This window comes from Chelon labrosus (genome assembly GCF_963514085.1).
Source record: "Chelon labrosus genome assembly, chromosome: 10".
Lineage (NCBI taxonomy): Eukaryota > Metazoa > Chordata > Actinopteri > Mugiliformes > Mugilidae > Chelon > Chelon labrosus.
The window spans coordinates 13,116,161-13,140,054 of NC_140360.1; the positions used below are offsets into that span (position 1 = coordinate 13,116,161).

At 40.8% G+C, this 23,894-nt stretch overlaps 3 protein-coding genes across 5 annotated transcripts; all 3 read right to left on the minus strand.

Annotated features, from left to right (window-relative positions):
* Positions 1-5,717: 5,717 nt before the first annotated feature.
* znf740b (zinc finger protein 740b) lies at positions 5,718-12,632 on the minus strand. 2 transcript variants are annotated; one of them, XM_084553550.1, is made up of 7 exons: positions 12,427-12,632; positions 10,490-10,642; positions 10,097-10,324; positions 9,391-9,519; positions 9,171-9,300; positions 8,853-8,971; positions 5,718-8,758 (listed from the first exon to the last, which is right to left on the minus strand). In XM_084553550.1, the coding sequence occupies exons 2-7, from the start codon at positions 10,532-10,534 to the stop codon at positions 8,609-8,611; spliced, it is 801 nt and encodes a 266-aa protein (XP_084409676.1). In that variant the 5' UTR covers positions 10,535-10,642; positions 12,427-12,632; the 3' UTR covers positions 5,718-8,608. The 2 variants fall into 2 exon arrangements, with proteins under 2 accessions (XP_084409676.1, XP_084409677.1); XM_084553551.1 differs by lacking the exon at positions 10,490-10,642.
* A 596-nt stretch (positions 12,633-13,228) lies between these two features.
* Positions 13,229-17,565, minus strand: csad (cysteine sulfinic acid decarboxylase). The gene is made up of 13 exons (XM_084554176.1): positions 17,423-17,565; positions 17,203-17,329; positions 17,008-17,098; positions 16,081-16,303; positions 15,878-15,957; positions 15,560-15,614; positions 14,815-14,931; positions 14,656-14,720; positions 14,486-14,567; positions 14,196-14,395; positions 13,883-13,934; positions 13,689-13,782; positions 13,229-13,563 (listed from the first exon to the last, which is right to left on the minus strand). Exons 1-13 carry the CDS (start codon positions 17,552-17,554, stop codon positions 13,394-13,396), a joined length of 1,488 nt encoding a protein of 495 aa, XP_084410302.1. The 5' UTR covers positions 17,555-17,565; the 3' UTR covers positions 13,229-13,393.
* Positions 17,566-17,889: 324 nt separating this feature from the next.
* LOC311494906 (uncharacterized protein) lies at positions 17,890-23,071 on the minus strand. Of its 2 annotated transcripts, XM_084554174.1 has the most exons (5): positions 21,731-22,978; positions 21,243-21,373; positions 19,042-19,382; positions 18,874-18,954; positions 17,890-18,785 (listed from the first exon to the last, which is right to left on the minus strand). In XM_084554174.1, the coding sequence occupies exons 3-5, from the start codon at positions 19,355-19,357 to the stop codon at positions 18,505-18,507; spliced, it is 678 nt and encodes a 225-aa protein (XP_084410300.1). In that variant the 5' UTR covers positions 19,358-19,382; positions 21,243-21,373; positions 21,731-22,978; the 3' UTR covers positions 17,890-18,504. The 2 variants fall into 2 exon arrangements, with proteins under 2 accessions (XP_084410300.1, XP_084410301.1); XM_084554175.1 differs by lacking the exons at positions 21,243-21,373; positions 21,731-22,978 and adding an exon at positions 23,048-23,071.
* Between the last annotated feature and the right edge of the window lie 823 nt (positions 23,072-23,894).

The following is a 23,894-nucleotide window of genomic DNA, read 5'->3' on the forward strand; positions in this document are numbered from 1 at the left end:
CCATCCGTCATTTTCACTGTAGACAGTCAACATCAGACGCAGGCCGTGCTGGCCGTAAAGCTTTATGAGTGTTTCTGCTGGTGTTATTCAGCTCCCACTGCATCCATCAGGCAAACACACAATCTGTTTCCCCTTTTCTTTCTTTTATTTAGTTTTGCTTGGAGGAAAAAAATAAAAAAATCCACTACCCGCCCTCCACTGTTTTACTACAGCATGTGTGTATATTGCTGCTGGGGCCAAAGAATGTAAAGAAAAGCATTTTCTGTGGCATACCTCTAAACCCCCAGTTTGTTCCCTCCTCCCTCTGTCATCCCCTCTTTCTCACTTTCCTCCCTCCCTCCCTCCCCGTGGATTCCCCAACCACACCACAACACCGTTAACAGACCAGCCCCGACAGATTTACTGCCATCGTCTTTCCATTGGCCGCCAGAGTGACAGCGGAGATTTAAGGCCGCCTTCTCATTGGCCAAAACCTGACAGGTTAATTTACGGGCGCACTGTGATTTGATGCCTCCTGCCTTTGAAGTGAGTTACAGCTCTGTCGCTTATAGGACACAGAAACGGTGTCAGGTTGCAATCGTAAAAATCTTATCCCTGAAGGGAGGTGGCACTGGATAGTATAATAGTCCTTACATCATGAGAGCAGAAGAGACCTTCCCGTGAGCACAGAGGAAGAACAGAGAAATGTGGAATAGGATTTACAAAAAAAAAAAAGAAGAAGAAGCAGCTCTATCTTAAAATGCTATGAATAGTTCCCAAAAACACGTTAATGCCAAAGAGAGTGATCAGATTATGCTGCAAAGAGCATTAAACCCCTGACTGCGCATTTGTCTGATCTGTTTTCTCATTCCGCACCAGGTTTTAGGTTGACTCTGGGGTCAGAAGAACCCAAATGGTGGAGTAAATCACTATATGGCAAAGCTGATCATCAGCAGCACACTGCCAAAGTCACTTTGCTGACTACTATGTCTGCTCAGTGCGGCCCCAGCGTTCGTGCAACGCCATCATCTATCCGCGGCCTATCTCTTCATCAGCCTGACAGTCTTGGCTGACAAGATCAAGAAGAGGCAGAATGTGGCCCTGTAACAGCCTTGACCCACGGAAATCTCTTAAGGGTAAATAGCAAGGTTGCCCCTGCCCTCTCCGTCAACCCCTCGACAACGCATGCACCGTTTCCCTTGGAAATCAAATCCCCCTCTTTACTCTCTCACTTCACACTTGAGGTCGTCTGCTCGAGTGGAAAATCGTTGGAAAATAAGGAGGCCGAGGGAAGCCCTGGACTTGCCTTGTCAAGTGGGATTGCATAATTTCATAAAAGACCTTCTCCTGAACTTGATAACTTGGGGTTACACAGCATGCCCTCTGACAATGTGCCATGTAAGAGAAAGAAAACAGGTTTTATAGCTTAAACAGACATGATCCCTCTGAACTCACAGGGGTGATTGATTGTTTGGCGGTGCATTAGAAAGGGGTTGAGAGAAATAATACCTGTATAGAGTTAACCATTTCCGTAGAATCATGTTATTTGTGGTCTTTTAGTCTTTGTTGTTCTTCCAACATGACCAGAACAATTACATACTTATGAGGGGTTATTTTACCTAATTTAAAGTTTTGAGGTCATGGAACGAATTCTGCTGAAAGTCGATATTCTGAAAACACATATTGGACTTTTATTTTCACCTGTGTTTCTGGTTTATGGAAAATAAAGGTCATGGCTCCCCAGATAAATATGTCCTCCAATAATACAGTAAGCATCCAGCAGCTCCACAGCACAGACAGGGAACGTAACAGTGAAGGAAACTGTGTTGTGTTGATCTCAAACTAGAAAAGATGAGCTAAATGCTTTGAGCTAAATGTTAAACTAATTGACAGCAACATACTCACAATGTCAGGGGATCACGAAAGTTGTCATAATTCAATATGGAGGAGACATGAACATCTGTACCACGTTTCATGGTGATCCATCAAGCAGTTGTTGAGGCATTTCACTCAAAACCAGAAATGTCTCAAGGCAGCGTCGGAGGAACCATCGAGGGATCATCCGTTGGAAATCTGAACCAAATGATGTGCTATTCCATCAAGCAGATGCTGAGATACTTCAAAGGATAAGTGACAATACTGCAGCATGCTGGTTGTGCTAGAGCAGAGGTCTTCAACAGGGGGTCCGTGACCCCTAGAGGAGTCTGCTGAGGAACTGCAGAGGGATGTGAAATTTCTGGTTGATTAAACTATTTTTTTATATTTTTCTTATATTTCTTTTCCTTCAAATTCAAATGTACTTAAATACACATTGATATGAATCCAGCTTATTGTAGTGAATGGATAAATGGAGACAGAAGATGTTATCTTTCAGTCAGAAATGCACATATTCAGCGACACACAGGGGCTCTCTCAAGGGAACCGGTTCACTGACAGCACGAGACAAGCCTGGACCCGTCCCTCGAAGACTCCTGCACACAAAGAGGAGGACCCGCCCCGACTGCTGCTGTGCCAATCACAAGGCCGCATGTTCCATGCTGGCTCTGTCAGGTCCCCTGTGATTGACCGAGAGCCTTTTCAGTCCCCAGTTGACCAAGTTGTCCAACACAAGGACTCATGCTGCAGTATTATTTGAAAAGAATGGCCCATTTACTTCACCTAAGAATCCTTGTACGATAATTTTTGCAACATATTCCTTGCTAAAACACTGCAGCTCCTATCCACAACAGCCAACCACTGAGGCCACTATATTATTATAGTATAGTGTTATATAATGGATCGTTTGTAACTTGACCAAAAAACTCCTCAAGAGATGCAAGATAACGGGTATCTATCTATCTATCTATCTATCTATCTATCTATCTATCTATCTATCTACTCACTGTACCTTACACATGTTTAAAATAAAAACATACAAAACAGTGTATTATTTGAATAGCTTGGTACTGAATGCACAATAACAAGGTACATTTATACATGGCACTAGGCCCAGGTTAATGTAACACTATTATGTATTATGTACTCTGTAATAACCAATTCAACAGTTGAATATCCTGTATCTGCAGTAATACAACTAGTTAATTATGAGGTAAATTAAGCATTAGTCTTGGCATGTTGCCATTTCAGTTACTGACTCAGATTTCAGAGATCAACCTCCGTGTGCAGGTCCTGCACAACTGAATGTGTTCTTTGTGAATGGGTTTGCATTCTGCAGACCCTTAGCCAGCGCTGTAACCATGACACATTACTATTTTTTTTTTTAATAAGCTGCAGAATGCTTTTGTTTTGATAAAGTTAAACTATTCTTTAAAAATCTGCAGCCTCTCTGTGCTTTCACATGTGTCTTTCGGCTCATGTGTAGTCCCGTGTGATACTGCACAATGTCATAGCAGGAAAAGCACAGGTGTTATCGATAACACTGACAGTAGCTCTGTTCTTGTCAAGTGTCCTGGTAAGCCGGATGCACCTGACCAAGAACGACAAACTGAAGCTCTTATACGATATTCAGCTTAAAATAAAAAGACGTATGAATTTTCATCATCTGAAAGTATCACAACGCAAGTAGGCCGAACGCAGCCTTTTCCCTTGTTACCCATCGGATGGGTGACAGCTTTCGCTCCTCTCCTCCTCTGTGCTTTTATTTTGAGTACTGGGAATGATATGCAGCGGCTAATTAATCATGCTGAGTTGCACTAATTAGAAAGGTAGAGGCAGACATCTGAATATGGGACAATTTGAAGCAAGACAAGACGGACCGTTCCCATCAGAGACGTTTTGGGAGGCAGGTGGCTGGCAGACCACCACTCTCTGACTTCCATACTTCGACTAGCTTCAGCTGCAGTCATAATCTGGTATCCTGTGGAAAATAACTATATCACACCAATGTAAAGTTGTTAATGGGCCGACGTTGTGCTCACTTTGGTGGCCATTTTGTCCCTCTCGTGTTGCTGTAAAATGGCTGCCGTTTAACCTGGCTGTCCTCCAGTCTCACGCAACTCTCTCATTTTCGACATCCGCTCTCTCATTGTGTTAAGATGCCTTTTGGGTTGGATTTAGGAACATAAATAATTTATTCCTGAATAATAGCCCCTAGTATTAGAGAATATTACAATATTTGGTTATCATTAATAAGTCATACGTTCACATTTTCTCCCCTCATTGTTTGACGAGAACTTTGGATTTATTGCAAATTCCTTCATGTAATATCAAATCATAATCGAGCAAGTGTAATAAGTCAAATTGATGTTTTTACATTCGCGCTGATAAGGTTGGCTTAAGATTGAAACGCATGAAAAAGTGCACCAACAGAGCCACGCTCACAAATAATTAGTTACATTTTTTACTTTTAAGTCATTCTTTACATTTCCACAGCCAGCACTTGGGTCTGTCCTTCCGCGTGAAACGTTTAAGGACGTGTTCACTGAGCTGTCGAGGAAAATGGGAGTAACCCGGCCAGAGGAATTGAAATTTTAATGATGAGCAACAGCGGCAGCACCACCGCCGCGCTGACGGCCATGGAACACCTCAGACAGCTTAAATATCACTGCTAATTAACACAGAGAGGTGGGCTGTCGCAGACATGATGGATGTTCGGAGGGGGCAGATCGTTGCTTTCAACCAACCAGCGATTCCTTTATTAATCAAAGCCTGAGATGAAAAGGCTCTCCCACACCTCGGGGAGAAGGAGATAGCAGGAGCTATTGTTGGGAGGGTTTCAATCATCCGCAGTGGGCCTGTGATGTGTTTGATCAGGGGGCAACCAAACATTTGTAGGAGACAGAACGTTTCAGCTGCTGAACACTTGTTTTTGTAAACCTCTGAACCACCCTCGTGTTGACAGAGCCACGGTGTGCGTGGTCAGCTGAGATTTACTGGTTGTTGGGGGAAATTTCTGTTTGGAGAATCTATTTTTTGTAACCCTCTGACAGCACGTAGAGAGCCGCCATCAGTCTTACCGAGAGCTCTCCCCCCCTGACGGAGTGAGCCAGACTGAGGACGAGGCAGCACTCCCACACTTTACCTCTGGACTGACTCCATGATCAGTCTGTCTCGCAGAGATGATTTCGAACCTAGATGATTTCAGCACTTTGTGCATGAAGATGGAGTGTTATCTCCCCCTCTCTGATCTCCTCCCCATCCACCTCACTTAAGGAGGTCCATTGTTAAGTGCCGGGGGCCTGTGGGTGCTGTAAATCAGGCTGCAGAGGGAGGGGATGTCTCCCATGGGGGAAAGCGCACACTCCCAGCAGCCTTCGGGCTGATCTCATCCTGCCTATTCTAATGCTGTAATTAAAGAACTGGTCAATAGCAAAGAGGAAGGTGCCAAAGGGTATGATCTGTACTTCCTAACGTACGACTGATGTGGCAATACCCACACAGTCAGAATTACTCGGCAATGTACTCGAAGAAATTCTTCACTTCTGTCTGAAGCTATGGCCACACATATGTCTGTTTGATTGTCCACTTTGTCAATAATATGTCTTAACAGAAGCATTTTAAAGAAGTCGTTATTTTGGCTGATGTGTGTTTTACATTGGTCCGTTTTGTTTTGTTTTTTTTACCAAATTTTAAAATAATATTGGATTTGCAAACTTATCAAATATCGTTGTTTTAATCTAGTGTTCTAAGACATAAAGATATCACAAAAGACGTATTGATCATCTCTTTTCTAGGCTTGAACGATTACTGAAAAGGTTCCTGAAAATGACAGAGCACTTGGTTTTACATGATGCGTTTCTCCATTATCAAGCAAACACACACACACACACACTTCCTTCTTGATGTCAAGGCTTTGCAAAAAACTACTCGGTGACAAATTAGTGTTGGAAATGCGTTTTGGCAGAAATAAAAATAATTAATAATTTATCATAAATGTTTGGTTGGTTTTGCTTCACACAACAAAGCAATCAGTTGGATGAGGAGGTACACGTTTCAGATTAATTCCTTATGATTTTGACACAGAGCACAGTGTAACCATTTAAAAACATGGTTTTTTTTTTTATTTCTACTTCTTAGCTCTAGAGAAAATTGACCCTCATGTGGTCATGACTGCCACCTGCTGACACAACTGCTGCATTACTTTCTGAAATACAGTGTATGATGATTTGTACTGTAGTTATTTCATGTTGCACACTTTCCAGAATATACAGACTGAACACCCTTAAAAAAATCACTTAAGGGACTCTTGCTGAAGACTGTATGAACAAATGCACTGTTTAAAAAGAAACACTTTTATTCTGGCTTGGGGCCCTTAAACGCCGTTCAATACAGTGTGATTTGAGTCAGAACTGAAGCCACTACTGAAATGACAAAACTGTTGGGGCTCACATTAAAAAAAAAATAAAATGATACCAAGACAAAATCTATACAAGATCCTCAGATAAGAACATGCAAATAAAAAAACAACAGTATCCTAAATAATTGTGGCTGCCATACTAAAGGGCAAAGTAAAGAGTGGCAGCTTGTATGTTTTCTCCTAACAGCAAGATGAACAGTGATTCACCATAGTCATTTCAGTCGTCATAAGAATTATCAGTCTACGGATTCAAATTTTGCTTGTGGAGTTTATGTTCCATACTATCTTCTACCTCTAATACAATTTAAATATATATTAACTTCATACACAGTCGGGGAAGGGCCCCAAACTCGTCTCACACAGTCTAAAAGTCTGACAGCAACAGCACTACCTGTCTACTATAAAACATTTTAGCCTAAATGTTAAAAAACAAAAAAAAACAAAACAAAAAACAGCTGAACTAACATCTTCAGTCCAGTGTTTACTGACGGATTTATCCGTACACAGGCCTGACTTTTCTGCTGCCGGTTGTCATTGTATAAAAAGGACCGTGAGAACTTTGTTTCCAGGAAGTACAAGAATTCATCTTCTCTGAAGATGCTCAACGTTAACTGGAGCTGAAATGCCACTGCGGCGCTGTATGCTGATCACATTCAGTCAGACAAAGACAGAAATCTGTGAATGACTTTATACTTTAAACAGCTTGAACTGATCTGGGTCATGAGCGACGTATAAAACTATAACTTTACTGGAAATAAATCTACACCTACAGCTGGTTTTGATCCAGCAGCCCACAAATAGCCTCATACGAATCATTTTGGACAATATTTTAATCAAATTCTCAGGATTTCAGTTACCATGCTGACCAAATCTCGCTTACCAAAATACCTTCTGAATTCAGAATCTACGTTCGCTGAACAGGACAGAAAACAAGATAAAATGAGAAAAGAGAGAGAGAAAACATAAACCTAATGGATGATTCCTACGTCATCATAAAAAAAAAAAGCCAACTGTTCAAGGATTTCCAAAATCCTGTGCTCCTACAAAAGCTGCAGCCTGTCAGTCTGTCAGTGAATTCTGGACCAATGCAAAGAAATGCGTGTGCTTCAGTAAAGACACTTAGATATGTAGCATCCTACAGTACATGACTGAACAGTACATGTCAAGCATTTAACCAACCTGACGGCAAAAAGCCGCACCGTGTAAGCTCCAGAACAAACATATTAATGCAACATTTCAGTACTAGACCTTCAGCAAATAGTTTTTATTATTTGGCATGTGAATCTACGAAGCTATCTATGAATCTGAAATTTGTAACAATTGGGTGCGTGATTGACTGCCAGATCTAATACCAAAATGCCAAAAGAATAAACATATTTCTCACGTGTGTGACTATTTTTGAAACTTCTGCTCCGCTTGTCCTTCTCCAATGCACAGAAGTCTTCTTTTTGCCTCCTAAAAAATCTGTCAGCCTTCTATTGAATTAATAATGTGACGTACTACTTAGGACTAAACCAGTTTAAAACAAGGCGGAACTGTGAGTATGAAACCTACTTAATCAATTTCAAAATTGTTTTAAATGTTTAGTGTTTTTTCAGCCAGTTTGGCACATGCCCAATAGGGATGCACCTGTAGTTGTTCTACTTTTACTGCTGTACGAAGAAGAGCAGGTATGAAAATATTTTACATCCATTTAAGACTTGAGTGTTGGAAAAAAAGGCAACCTTGCTCGTTAAGTAAAACTGAATGACTTTCATGAATTGCGTGCAATTTGCTTTGTAATAAGCCCCCTTCACGTTTAAACCAAGAGGTTGCTATTACTTCCTTGATACAGCACACACACACACACAAGACTGTGTTGACTTTTGCTTTGTCAGCTGTGGTTCATGGTTAGCAGCATAAAAAATATGAAACAAATAGGACTGTAACACTAAAATGTTGCAAGGTTTTGAGAGTCCTTTAGTGAAATGTCTGTATTTAGTAACATCCTGGGACAGTTGCAGGTCAAAAGGTCCTGCTCACCAAAAAATACTCTGGGCAGCAATAGCGAAAAAATCTGAAACCTTTTGGAAAAAAGTTGATGTTATTTCCGTTATTGCCAAAAAAAACGTGACCTCTTCTCGATGATCTTTGACTCACTTCTGTCTGTGTTATGAATGTAACAGTAGGTTTGAAAAAGAAAGAACCAAAGTCCACTATCAAGCTCTACGGATGAGCTGGCGAGAGCAAAACTAAAGTTTGGTTGTTCGGCCGAGGCTGTTTATAGATCACAACTCCAGTGTGTCGCGTTACTGAGCTGCAAGCTGGTGGTGGGTCTCTATGTGAAGCTGAGGGTCAGACAGTCAGACGGTTGTTGGAAGGCTGTAGGGGGCTCCAGGAAGCTGCATGGGCAGATGCATCCTGGGAGTACTGGCTTTCCTCTTTGCTTATTCCAACCGTACACAGTCGTCTGTGTCTCAGCAGCCTGTCTGTCCGTGAGAAGTTCTGAAGCAATGCAAAGAAAGGCGTGTGCTTGAGTAAAGATAGCAGACATTTAGATATGAAACACTGAGCAGTACATGTAAAGTGTATGACTCACCTGATGGCAGCGGTCACACTGGTACGGCTTTTCCCCGCTGTGCACCCTCTTGTGTCTGTCCAGGTGGTAACGCTGAATGAACCGCATATCGCACGCATCACAAGCAAATGGCTTTTCCCCTGTGAACAACCACTGCTCTTTTTAATCTGCATTTTTCAGGACTCGCGTTGTATTTCACCAGTTGTTTTTAGTACAATCTCTGAGAAAACTGTTAAGTTATACAGACAATATTCACAAATAGAAAACAATAAGAAAAATGATACTATGGATCCAATTCAATACTTAAAATCAGAGATTTTGCGAGCAGTGAGGGCTCACCTGTGTGTGTAAGTATGTGTCGCTTGAGGTGGTAGCTGCTCCGAAAAGCTCCATAGCAGTGATCACAGATGAAGTTCTTCTGGACTTTCAAGGAGCTATCGTCATCCATATCAAGTGGAGGCGGTAAATGCTTTAAACATGAGCATAATTAGAGGAAACCGAACTCAGCGACAGTATGGCCTGTTCATTTTAAAAGTAAGAGTTTTCAAACAATCCTTACCTCCTCTTTAATTTTGTTGGATGACGCCGACTTTTTGTGTTTCTTCTTGGGTTGCATATTCTGGTTTGCCTGCATGTCCTTTCCATCAATCATCCTTGATGAGTGGTAATCCCCGTCTTTTCGGATTAGCTTTAGGAGGAAGGAAAAGATAGATATCATTTGGTAAAGTGCTTTGCACAGATGCACAGACTAGCTGACGACTGAGGCAGCTAGCTTGTGGTGCATGCTAGCATACAAGTCCCAAGCATATACTGACCTAGAAGACAAGTTCAGGTTTATGTAGGCTTTTATGTATTTTTCAGTAACTATAACTCCTCTTGAGGTCATGAACTAGAACTTGAAATATTAATTTAGTGTTAATCTATGTTTATATTGTATTAAAATTACAAAAAGGGGGATTGCCATCATTGATGGACCAATATATTCTGAATTATACAAGCAAAGAAAATGTTTTACATAAATAAACGTAAATATTTCAGTTGTATTTGTTCGATTGAGTTCCCTTCGTCTACTGTCAGGACGTGTGTGAAAATCTGTGGATGTTTTGAGTCATTTTTATGTAGAAATGTAGAAAATTCTGAAGGGCACAAAAAGCTTTAGCTCACTTTCTGAACCTTTCTGAACTCCTATCCTATTTTCTCCGTGTAGAATAAACAAAGAAGCTCCTGTGTTGAGCACAGAACCGTCTCCAACATTTCTTCCTCACCAGGGGTGGACAGCTTCCGGCTGAAGGATGGCCCATGTGGCTGTGGTGGGGTTGTCCATGATGAACTTGGTGGCCATGGTGGCTGTGCTGCGAGTGGGTCTGGTGGCTCTCGGGACTGGCTCTGTGCCCCTGACCCAAGGGAGACATCATCTTCTTCTGGCCTGGGATGTTGTTGGCCTGCATCAGGGCCATGCTGGACAGCACCGCCTCACAGCCCAGCAACCCAGCCTGGCAACACAAACAGCATGTCAGAGCAGAAAGAGCGTGTCACAGGGCTCCTTGCAGAGACAAGGAGACAGTAGGGGGAGATGTGGTTGAGTACTGGGAGTGACATATAAATGCAGACACTGAATCCATGACGGTGATTCTGGAGATGAGGAGACTGCCACTGACCCATTTCATATGGTCTCGAACAGAATTGTTGGAATGGTGTGTCATCGCCGTGGTTTGAATGCGTGTGTGTTTGGGGGGGAGAGAGGGGGGCTTCACTCAGGATGAGGGGTGACAGAAGAGACCACACCCTCCCAAATCATCAGGGGTCACAGCCTGAAAGTAGAGGCACGACATCATAAGGCTAACATTTTTACAAGCTGGTATCTGGTGCGGGAGCTACACGCCAATCTGTTTGGATTTTTATAAATCATCATCAGTATATATTGACTTTTTTGTCCAGCACCGATACGTATAGAAAGCCCCAATGGTTTGGTGCATGCCTCAGGTTTACACGGCTGACAAAAAAAATAATAAAAGAAAAACAATAGATAGAGGGAAAGTTGGTGAAAAACGGAAAACAACTTTTAAAAATAAAACACATTAAGGTATGTACAATACATTGATCAAGCAGACGGTTCATACATTAGGTGACAGTTTGTTGTGTGAACCTGTGTAACACTGGCCTGTGAAACAAAGCAATAACATGCAATAATCTTTAAATTAATTTAATCCACATTTTGCTCTAAAATAATAACATAACAAACCTACATCAAAGGACGTCATGATGTTTTTTTACCCAGTCCATTTTTCATTTTATAGCACAAACCAGAGAAAGTCACAAGTCACTATCGGTGAGTTGGATCTTTCTGTGCAGAAATATTGTACTAACGCAGATGAAATGAAATGTGGTTGTCCCATTAATCAGTGATGTAGTTCCAAAGCACTGCATGATCATGACCTAACACTGTATTACGTTACAGACTTTTCTCCTTGGAGTTAATGGGTTTAAATTTAAACTTAAATAAAAGCACAGTAAAGTGAAAATGTGGTGCCATCACGTCCAGTCGCCGAAACATTTGTGTTTTATTCTGGGTTTTTCAGAAACATTTATAATGATTTACATACACATCATCATGCAAATGCATTGCCCCTTTTCCGTCACCGCCGGTGATCAGATGGGGAAGTTCAGAAATCAGAACCTAACCTGAGGTAATTCACTCAGAACAGATACAAGAGGCTGACGTGTTGATCTCTCAGAAGAACTGCATACGCACCATCTGAAACTTGGGTATTGTTGTGATCATGAGAGCACCATCATCTAAATCAAACCAGACACTACAACAGGCTACAACAGTTGCATGTTAGTGTTATGGCAGTGGCAGGAAAACAGCTGAGGTATTCAGCTCATCTCAGAGGCTAGATGGGACCCTTATAGTTAACAAGAAAGCAAAATATTTATGTTCCAGTCAGGAATAAGTCTCCAAAGGCCCAACATAGATTGTGGCACATGAAGCAGCATTGTTATTGTAGTGTTATGAGTAAACTATTATGGTGGGCTGTTCCACGAGATATATCTAATACAAACAGGCCATGCATTTAACCTTATAATACAGAAAAAAACATGTTGGCTAAAAAAAATTAAAAAAATTAGGTCATTTTTAAGCATGTGGGTTTAAGATTTTGCAAAAACAAACAAGACCCGGGTGAGCTAAAGGTAGCTAGCCACGTATCCCAACATCGTTTTGTTGGAAATGAGAAAATTCCCAAAAACGTTATCGGAGGAGCTGTGTGCCACTAAAAAGACCGTTTGGTGTATTTAGATAAGGATTTAAAAATGTGAAGCATGCCGGGAGGGTCCGCTGAAACAGAAAACAGAAGCCAGCTAGCCAGGAGTTGGGTTTTGGGACAACTCTTGGACGACTGAACCCCCACCCCCCGCCCCGGACAACACAACAACAGCCAGGCAGGCAAAGCAGGCGGGCAGGGCGTGCGGGCTCGGCGCCGACCTCAAAATAACACCTCCCTGACCGGCTACAGCCGCCAGAAACACACAAGTAACACGTTACATAACATTTAAAGAGCCGCGGGTGAAATGCACTGCCAACCCGAAAGCTTACCTTTCGTTTTTCAGGGCCCAGAAGATTTATATTTCTTGTCGCACTTCCAATTTTTCTCTCAGTTTACAAACACTGACAGGAAACACCACCGGAAGTGCTCCCCGGGGAGAGTTCTGATTGGTCATACGTGCAGACACGTGACCGAAGCGGGCTGACCCACATTTTCGGCCATAATTGTGAGGTAGTATTGGTGACTGCATGGATGTGAGAGTTATGGAGAAGCTGCTGCAATGAATGATCAATCAAAAATACATAAAAATGTTGTTTCTGAATTATGCGAAAATGATTTTTGATTGTTAAGTAAAGTTAACTTAATATTTTGGGGGATCCTCGATTGTTGATCAGATAAAACACCTTGGACACTGAAAATTGTTCACTCAAGATTAATGAAAACAATCACCAGTTACAGCCTTAGAGTTATGGAAGAAAATGAGAGGTACATAAAGTATCTGCATGGATTACTGCATGGGAAAAAAAGCTAACCTTTATAAACTGAAATCTGCAAATGAAAATGCAGAACAAAAGGTACTAAAGGGACAGGAGTTTGGTACCATAATCTTATTGGTTTCCATTCGTAATCCAAGTAGTATTGACCCATCACAACTGAGCTTTTGTTGCATTCATGTAAACACTATGTGTGGAAAGACAAATTTCACACTTTGAGTTGCTGTGTGGACAGGAAACAATGACCAGCCCTGGCACATGTTGGATACACCAAAAGACCCAAAACATTGCTTGCTTTATAAGTCATCAAAAAGACCAAAGTAATTTTATATTGATCAAAAAACAAGGTCATTTTATTTATATACCATGATATGCTGTGATATTTGTTTGAATCTAACATCTACATCTCTGGTACAATGAGGTTTAATAAAAGTGAGTGTTACATTACAGCCTTTGCACATAACCTACATAACATAAATTCCAGATGTGCACAGTGTTTACATCTGAGAAACTATGATCTTGATCACAAATCCTTCCCCAGTCTTTCAATCTCATCGAGGAAGAAGTCCAGGTCTTTCCGGGAAACCACGGGAGAGAATGCTATCACCCGGAAAAAGTTGACCATGTCTCCCAGTGGTTGATAGCCCACCATCATGGTGCCTTGTTTCACCATGCACTCCTTGATGAGTGGAGCTACCTTTTGATGAAAAACAAAACACAGAAATAAGATTCAGAAGACTGTATTGTCTGTGTTTTAACAAGCATGTGTATGTGTGTGCAACAGCATGAAGTTCACTGACGTACTGTAAAGCAGATACTTACTTTTGCCAGTCTGTCCTGGTAATCTGCACTTCCTTCTTTTCCTCTCAGACTTGGTGGTATGAACCAGAAGCAAACATTCACAAACTCTGGCTGTCCATTAAACCAAACACAAACATGTAAGAACCAAAAATCCGCAGGAAAAAAACATATAAATGTACGCTTCATGCTTTAGACTTTCGACTAAACTTACCACACACACAAGATGGAACCCATCTCTTTTCTTCATTTGATCCACCAGATACCTGCAAGAGTTAAGTGCACACATCCTGTTGGTCTGGGACAGATCCTATAAAAGGCTGTTAATAAAATAAGAAATTTGGATTTGTTTCTTTTATATTTAAGTTCTTTTTTAAATCAATATAAAAACAACCAAATCACTGTCAAGGATCCAATTAATCTGACATGCCTTCATTAAAAAAACAATGCTTCAAAATTATGCCACCTAAGACTGAGACAAGCTGACTTTAGTCTTGTCGTGAGCTACAGCTGCAGGCCTTATTTACCTTGCATGGACAAAACCTTTGTCTACACGCTCAGCCAAGCCAGTGGAGCCAACAGCTTTCCACATCAGCCACAGCTTCAGACAATCCACCTTGCGGCTGCACTGCACAGACTTATCTCCAATGTCCAGATTCACATCGTAGAATTTGTCTTGTTGGAAGAGGTATGTGGCGTTGGCGCTGTGGCACTGCTTCAACATGTTCTGGGGAGCAGCAGAGGATTGTCAATTTATACAGTTAAAGACATTACGATTTTCATTTTGAAGCCAGAAAATTAAACTGTGAAGCCAGACCGTGGTGTCCTTTAGCAGCAAGACAGAACACTGCAGGCCGGCCACCAGCATCTTGTGTGGATTCCAGGCTACTGAATTAGCTCTTGTTATGCACAGAAACATACAGGCACAGGCTGAGTGCTGACGTCTTTACAACACAAAATGAATCTGTGTGACATGCATATTAATACCTGTCAACTCCTTTCATCAGATGCCTGTGTTGTTTGGAAAAGAGCACACTTCCTCCCCAAGCAGCCTAGAAACCAGATGACAAAACAGACAAAAGTATAGGACAAGCTTCACAAAATCACTGCTTGTCAACATGCAGTCTATTCCACAGGAGGACTCACGTCAACGTGCATCCAGAGCTTGTGTTTGTCACAAACATCAGCTATTTGATCCAGCGGGTCAAAAGCACCCTGCACCGTGGTCCCTGATGTGCAGCTTACAAGGAAAGGAACTGCACCCTGACAGAAACAGATGGAAAGTGAGCGCGGCTTCCTTCTGTTCTGTGCTTTCTGGTTTACTGGATGAACAAAATGTGCCAAGTTTGTGGATGATCATTGCTAATACCAAAATAGATTCCATCCACTACATGCTGCATTTGATATACCATGATCAGGCATAACATTATGACCTAGTATTGTGTAGGTCTTCCTTGTGCCTCCAAAACAGTTCAACAGACTCATCAGAGTATGGACATGGGCCTTCTGAGGGTGCCCTGTGGTGTATGGCAACACAATGTTGTTAGTGGGGGCCTTTGGGTCCTATGGGTCTCTGTGGATCCAGTGTATCCCACAGGTATTTGATCAATTTGGGATCTAGGGAATTTAGAGGCCAGGTCAACACGTTGTGCTGTTTTTTTGAGTTGTTCCTAAACCGTTTTTGTGTGTGTGCCTGTGTCAGGCTGCATCCTGTCCGGTCTGGTCTAGGTGGGTGGTACATGTCTAAGTAACATCCACACAAAAGCCAGGTCCAAACGTTTCCCAGCGGAACATTGCATTGTCACAAGATGGTCAATGTTATCTACTTCTCCTGTCAGTGGTTTTAATGTTATGCTTGACTGGTGTCTGTGCGTACTTACTCAACATTTACCTGAGATTTCGACAGCTCAATATTTCTATCCAGGTCCTCTGGAATCATACGGCCTCTGAAGAGGATGAGAAAGAGTTAGGAATAAAAGAACAAGGTTTCATTTTGATTCTATTGAAGCCTGGGAGCCTTAATGAACGTGTCTGTCAGTAAAAAGCATTTCATTACAGAATAATTTCTTTTGTTCTCAGACACCATGGTGGCATTTTCAAATAGTGCTTTACGTCCAACAGTCTAAACTAAAAGATCTTCAATTATATGATTAGTTATATGAAAGTTTATTAATCAATGGTCTTGGCTCTCAGAGTATACAGATTTTACCCATTGTCCACTTTCACCAAGATGACATTGTCTGTTCCAATACCGAGAAATGCAGCCCCTTTCTTCACAGAGTAATGGCTCTGGAAAAAAACAAAAACATGAGGATGCATATTTCAGTCATGTGTGTCTCCACCGAAACCCTCGGACAGAGTTTCATTCCACTCAACAGCGTAATCACGCAGTGCTTTAACGCCTGTCCTGACCTGTGGAGATGTGAAGATGGTTAGCCGGGGCAGACCCCACAGCCCCTGAGTTTTGACTTCCGGGAAGAGTCGGTAGCGAGCGAGGTTCATGGCGTACATGTTAGAGGTCGATCCACCGGGGCAGAAAAGGCCATCACCTTCTGACCAGCCCACCAGCTGACGCAGGCCTCTCAGGACCTCAGTCTCCATCAGCACAAAGACAGGAGCCACTTCATAGGTGAAGCTGCAGTTGACACATAAAATGTCATTTCCCAGGTTGTAATTCAAACAAACTGCAACACATTTACCTTATTTTCCTTTAACAATTTATTATGAATCAACTTGTGTCATCTGATCTAGAAAGCTACTCAAGGAATAAATATGTTTGACTTCTTTACATACTTACATTACACATTTTATATCAGCCTATAGTATACAAAAATAACCAGAGAGCTGAATAGACACCTGCTTAGCCCCAGTAGCAGAGAAAAAACATTAGTGCATATTTACTCTGTACAATGTACAGCAGTGTACTTAAGCATAACTTGGAGGTACTCATAGTTTACTTGAGTGTTTTAATATGTTTCTACTTTTTACTTTTGCTTCATTACTTTATTTGGCACCTATAGTAATTAAAGGTTTATGTATCAATTATAATAATCCAACAACACGACATATTAAGAAAACTAGTAATGCTCTATGAACGAAAATAATAAAATACCAATCTAGATAACAAATATTTGTTATGGTGTTGAGTTTTGATAGACTTATGTTTCATTTATATTTTCTATAGTACTTTGTACTTGAGTAACATATCTATATACTCTTTCAATCACCGCTTGACACGGTCACAAAATCTAGTTTATTGTTTTATAGTTTTACTTCAGCTTTGATCATAGTTTTAATTAAGCCACGCTGTTTAGTTTTATTTAGCTTGGTGTTTCTTACAGATTCGTGTTAAGAGTCTCAGTGAGAAATCGTCCAGCCAAGGCATGATAGTCCACCCCGCCATACTGCTGATTAAAAAAACGTGGGTGACCTGAAATGTAAAAAATAAATTTAAAAAAGGGAAGAAAATACATCATCTAGAGCAAATGAGATTCAGTGTGTTCTACTGTCTTTGTTTGTTTCTGGCACTCTTACTTGTCTTAACGCTGTACTTGGCGACATCTCTTACTCTCTGAAGAATCTTCTGTTGTGGCTCTCCGGTCTCTCTTAGCTCCAGATCCAGCAGTTGAGCCAGCTCGCCGGGCTCTTTCCACTCACAAACCTGCTCAGGGAGAATATGTGGATTATGAGTTTTACAAGCAGAACAGCTCACTGTAATCAGACCGATTTGTTATTTTGGTGCTTGATCCGAGACCTTCTGTGTGACATCTGTGCCTTTGCAGAGCACCTCCTCCACAATAATTTTGAAGGCTTCACTCAAGAACTGTTGTCCCTCTGCATGGTCAATAAGAGGCTCGTTCAGATCGCGGAGATTAGCGGATTCCATAACGCTCCTATCTGCTGTATTATAACAGTAACACAGATAGAGTAACAGTTACAATACTTTAAGGAAGTGAACTGAAGCGTGTATGCCGTACTCACATATTAAAAAGCTGGTGAATCTCTGCTGCTTTATTACAGTGCTCTGAGAGGCAGTCTGCAGAAAATGGCTACAAAGCAACAGTAAAATATAAAGTATACGGCAGGAGTGGGAAGGAGTCAACCTTTGCCCCTGACTGAAAGTTAATTAATGATGTCTAAGACGGAGAAAGGGAATGGGAGAGACCATAACTTCTGATTTATGAGTTCTATTATGGAAAACACAAATGAATTAAACATGAATAAAACACTGCATTGTTCATTTTATTAAAGCATTCAAGAGTACGCTTAAGTACAAAGGTATTTGATGAAATTGTGAGTGTAAATTACAGATTTAAAAAAAAAAATCTTAAAGCCAGCACCTCGAGTGTAAAAGTTTGTTCAGTGCAAGTCGGACACTGCATGTTTACTATTATTACCATGACAATGCTACCTTGATTGTCACTTACAGGATAACTTAAAACAGACCATCATGTAAGGTTTTTTTTTTTTAACCTAACTGACCTAAATATGTAGATAAGTATAAAACATGAACATTTTCAACTTGTAATCATTTGCAAGTTTTGAGAAAAACCCACAAACCAAACATTTTTTTTAAAAGTTGACCAAAGAATTGAGCAAAACATAACGAGAGATAAATATGATTTAACTCTCATGCCCTAATGTCATTACATTTACTATTACTTTCTCCTTGAGGGAAAGCAAAATAAAAAATATCACTACAGAAACCAAAGAACAAAGGCTCCCTTTTAAAATAACATTTAAATAACAGTCTTTATGACGAGAAACACTAAGTCCCAGTGAAATAAATTCCTCATATGGCGTTTCAGTTTCAGTAGGTATCCAACATCGAAGGCATCAGTGAGTCTCCAACAGAAAGTCGATGCTCTCAGGTGGCAGTGCCCAGTCGTCCTTACTGAGGAGGGCGTGCAGTTCAGCAGCGGTGGCTTTTTCTCTCTGTTTGGTACGCCAGTAACGCAACATGGCAAAGACTCGCTGCACGTGGAGGGAATGGTCCTCTTCAAACTGTTCCAGCTTCACAATGGGGATGTCCAGAGCCATTATGCCAATCTCCTTCCAAGATCTGCCGATGGTACGAGCCACTGACATTAGCTGCTTCTCCTCCACTAAGCCGGAGCCTGCCCAATGAGAGGGATGCACATAAAATAGGTGAAGATCTTGTAGAGTTTTAAGTGGAATAATACATTTCAGTGTAATGCGGCTCACCCCTGTTACAGATGGTTTTGGCTGGAATTGGATCTTGTAATTCAGAAGCTTCTTTCCTCTTTGTGGAATGTTCTTTGTTTCCTTGCAAAAAAAAATATATAATTATAAATAACATAGAAATTGAACAGTATTTAATAATGAAAATATTGAACAAAAAATGTGTTCTACCTGAAGGCTGTGGGTTGATTTGCAGATCCTTAACAAAGCAGAGCATTGGAAATGTTTCTTGCAGGTCCTGCTCTTTCAAAAGCTCCAGCATCCCTCGTGCCGCTTCAGGACCTCTTTGTATGATGTGATCCAAAAGCTCTGTCACCTTCTCACTGGAAACACGGCAAGATTTCACCCGCTGGTAGCCGTGAGAGGAGAGCAAAGAGCGAGCGTCTGCATGCTGCAGCACATAGTCGGCGTCTGCACTTAGAATGTCTATCAGCTTTGTCTTGTGGCTTCTGAGAAGCTGGGTTTCTGCTGCCGACTCCTCAGCCATGACTGAACGCCACTTAAATCAGCTCCTGAATTAAATAATAGTGACAAACTACTTTAATGCAAGCGCAGATAAAAGGACAAACATTTGACAAAACACATATTTAAAAGTTTGCAGTTCAGTTTCTTTGCACATAGATTAGTCCAGTTACTAGTAGTAAGTAGACTCCATGTACGTGCTTAGTTGGTATCTATGACTTATTATCAGAACAGGGATTATGGCACATGTTAAAAGACAGCTGATTAGTATTTTATTATAATATATATATATTTTTAAATGGGACATAGCATGTTATTTTCGACAAGTTGATATGTTTCTTTCACGACTTGATGAAATCTCTGTTACATGCTTTGGTTAAAAATGATCAATGGTTGTCTTAAACAGGCTCCTAATCACCAGGTCAAAAACAACCCTTTTTCACAGCGAGCGAATGAGTTCTCGTAACCCCGCCCCTCTCCTAGAGAAGACACGCCCACACACGACCGTGCAACACTACCTATGAAAGTGGGACGTACGTTGGTAGTGTTGCCATGGTAACCGTTCAGCGTACCGGTAGAGCACGACAGCGCAGCGCTCTGAAGCCGCATCAGTCCGTCTATTTGCACCCGAGTTGCACCAAAAGAAACAGGAGACCCTCGAAGAAGTTCGGCAATAAAGGCTTGAACAAGACGTTTCTGAATGTTTGGTGAACTTAACGCTAGTTTGAGCCGCCGTTTGTTAACCCGCCAGGTAGCGAACAGTGGCTAACTCGAGGATGAAATTAATGTAATGTTTGAGTTTAAGTTTTAGTTTAGTTTAGCTAAACGTTTACTGTAGCACTGACATTATCCCACGGCTAATAGTGTAATCTGGGAGCAGGTAATGGGTGTAGCAGGAACCCACTGAAAGACACCTCTGAATTCATTTTAATGTATGTTTACCACCATTTATCATTTGAATCCTGCAACCCACGTCTAAATTACCAAGTGCATCTGCAGTGTTGTCACTAAAATCATCCGCCACAGGTGTCTTGTGGCAACTGTGCCAAAACGCCAATTGAACCAGAGAATATACGCTTTTCAAGGTTAATATGAGACTAGCTACAAATCTACCAGATTGTCTTGTAGATCATCCTGACCTGGAATCTGAGAGCTTAAATGTGTCCTCCCTACAGAATGTATTAAACATCTATAGGACAGATTATGGGCCTTTGTGTCTAAGGGACATAGAGACGTAAATTGATGTAGGATATTATTAGTTGATATATTAGTTGATGCATTTGAGTCATCAGTTTTTACGGTAACATCATGTGGCATTTAATGTAACATGACAGGCACATACAAAACTGTTTGTACAAACTTTTATTATCTGAGAGATCGCTTTACTAAATAGATAGATAGATAGATGAATAGATGGATGGATGGATAGATGCTTTATTAATCCCAAGCTGGGAAATTTCACAGTTGCGGCACAGAGCTCTTCAAACAGTTATTCTATAGCATGCACACCATGATTGCCTACAGAGAAATAGCAAATAATACAAAAAACTATGTAAAAGTTAGAATAACTAACATTCTGTTAAAAAATATATTTGTGCAGCACAGAGCTCTTTAAACAGTTATTCTATACAACACCATGCACAGCACAACGGATTGTCTACAGAGAAATGGCAAATAAATACAAAAAAAAGATATGTAAAAGTATGTAAAAGTTATAATAACTAACATTCTGTTAAAAAATATATTATGTGTATTTGTCTGAGCCGTTATAGAAGCTTAGTACGCTGGTTTTGGGCCTTCCTGGGTGGTGCTGCCCTCCAGTGTAGCGATGAATAAGGAATGCTTGTGGATGCAATGTCTGTCTTTCCACGGTTTGTTTTAAATTTTAAATAAAAGCTTGTAAAACTCACAGTTGGTTGGATCGGCTGTCACTGACTTTGGTGTGCATTCTCCCCACCTGGGACCCCTACTGGATGTCCAGTGTTTTCATCAGGTTGTGCCAGGTAGAGACTTTGGTGGAAACTTCTTCAGACGTGCTTCCCTAAAAAAAAATAAGGGCAGCCATAATTAATATTTATAATATAAGTAATAACAACAATAGCTGCAGTAGTGTTGTCATTTATGTTTATGTTACAGCTGTAAAATACAAGCTAGATATGAAATAGAATAAAGAGAAGAAAATGATATACGAGTAAATATACTGTAATAGAGGTACAAAAGATTTTTACAGACTGGATCAAAATTTCAGCAACCAACTATTACTAAAAACTACTAACTACAGTCTATTTTCAAATGTTCCTCTCACTCTTTTAGATATGTTTGACCCATAAAAGCTCTTAATCTCGCTAGAGTTAACCAAAAGAAACACAAAAGCAGAATGATTTTGAGTGATACTTACATATGTTCGACAGACTGACGACTCAGCTCCAACCTTGTAGCACAACTTGGATCCAAGTCCAGTGTCGTACGGACCCCGGATGTTAAAACAGTCTGGGAGAAGTGTTTTACTCTCTCTGGGACATTTCCCTGAAAAATCAAATCCAGCCTCTTTGCTCTGTTTCTCCTGAGGCTGGAAGTTGGTGTTAAGATGCCTGTGAGCCTTTACAGCCGTGCACAGAGCAGCTTACACGCCAGGACCGATTCTTGCTGAAACTAAACGTGGCTTTGCTAGCGTCGTAGCTACCTGGGTACACGGTAAGGAGGGGGGCGGTCTGAAGCGGTGTAGCGACAGCGCTCAGGGGCGGGTCTTATGGTCTGAACAAACGATCTATGTCACAAATGAGCCAAATTGGAAACGGCTCGCTGACTGACGCATTTATCAGCTTTTCTGAGCTGGCAGACATGCCACACACCTAAATGTAGAAAAAGCTCCAAAAGTGAGAATTGCATGCTATGTCCCCTTTAACATTTGAATCAATAACACACACAGGTTTCCTAGATTGCCCACCTCTACTGAAAGTTGTTATACCCAACATGTAATTTAATTACCTTGTAATACAACTGCATAATACTTACAATACTCCTTCACAACTGAAACGTTTTCTTAAAGCAGTTCTTTGTAACTAACAAGGACGTAGAGATGATCCTGAGACTTCTAGTTAATAAACGAATTATAGAAAGCACACTACATAGGATCTTGACTGTGATGCTGACACACTATTTGAGAGAGGTCTGCCTTGCAGCTCTGGACAGGGACAATGTATAAGTGGTTATAAATAATACACCCCCGTCCGTCTAAGCACAGACCTACTGGCGTTCATCAGTAGTCCGCAACAACTGACTGAAAGTTTGTTCAAAGTTAATGGTGTTAAGATGGTGCATACTTACATAATATTAACCTGAAAAACGAGCATGTATGTATGTTCAGGATTTTAGCAACTTTAAAGTAAGTTTATGCTTGGTTTCACAAAGACAACTAAACGTTTGTCTTATAATTACAGAGCCACAAAGGCTGGCTGTATCTGAACTTTTGCAGTTTTAGTTTTTCTGCAGTGCACCTGCAGTGCATCATCTGTTGCTGTACCCTTCACAGACTCTCTCTGCCATCTTATAACAAGATAAACGTATTCCTACTATTCTCTTAGCATTTATTGTAAAAACAGTAGTAGTAATACAACCACACGATTAAATAAAAGTACTTTTTTTTTTTTTTTTTTTACAGACAAACCAGAAGACATTACGTTTAGATAGAGACTTAAGACGAGACTTTTCTTACCTTTCCTGGCGCCTGCTGCTCTTCTTCGTTTATTTCCCTCCAGGCAGCGACTGCTTCCTCCTTTTCTTCCTCCTTTCGTTTTTACCGCCACCTGCCGGAATATACAGGACAGGATCAGATTTACGTCTATATTTAAAAATACTACTACTACTACTAATAATAATAATAATAATAATAATAACAATAATTTTCTTTCCATTGTTTGCTTTTATCAGTGGGGGGATGATTTAACTGCAAAGACTAGCCCAGAATGTGGGGATTTGTTGCCATCTGGTGGAAAAACATACACAATGCACTGATTCATGAGAGAAATGTTCTTCTTGGAGAGCACATACTCTGATTCATGAGTTCTCCTGTTGTGGGATTCATGAACATTAACCTTACGCCAATGTGTGTGAGAGAGAGGCATTTAGTTGCTTAGAGGTAGTTTTGTAAACCTTTCCAGCCTGATGAGCAACCTCAGCTCTATTTCGGGCGATGCTCAGAAAGCTCTTTGTCCGTGCCATCATACACTACCAAAAAACGTGTTGTGATCAGATCAGATCTTGAAGATTTGGCCTCGAAATTAACATATAATCCTAGAGGTGCACTTACTTTTGCGCCTCACAGAATGGACAAAAACACAAATATAATATTTCTGTTTGGTTTATTTGATTGGGTTTTCTGACTTGTGTGGAAAATCTGATGACATTTTGAGTCATTTTCACGCTGTGCAGACTTTCACACACAAAATGTTAAAGGAGAAGAGAACAGACGAAAAGAATTGTTTGTGTAATTCTGTTTCTCTGGAATGAGCTCAAATTTCTCACCCAGGAAACGTACACCTACTGTTGTTCTCATTCATTTA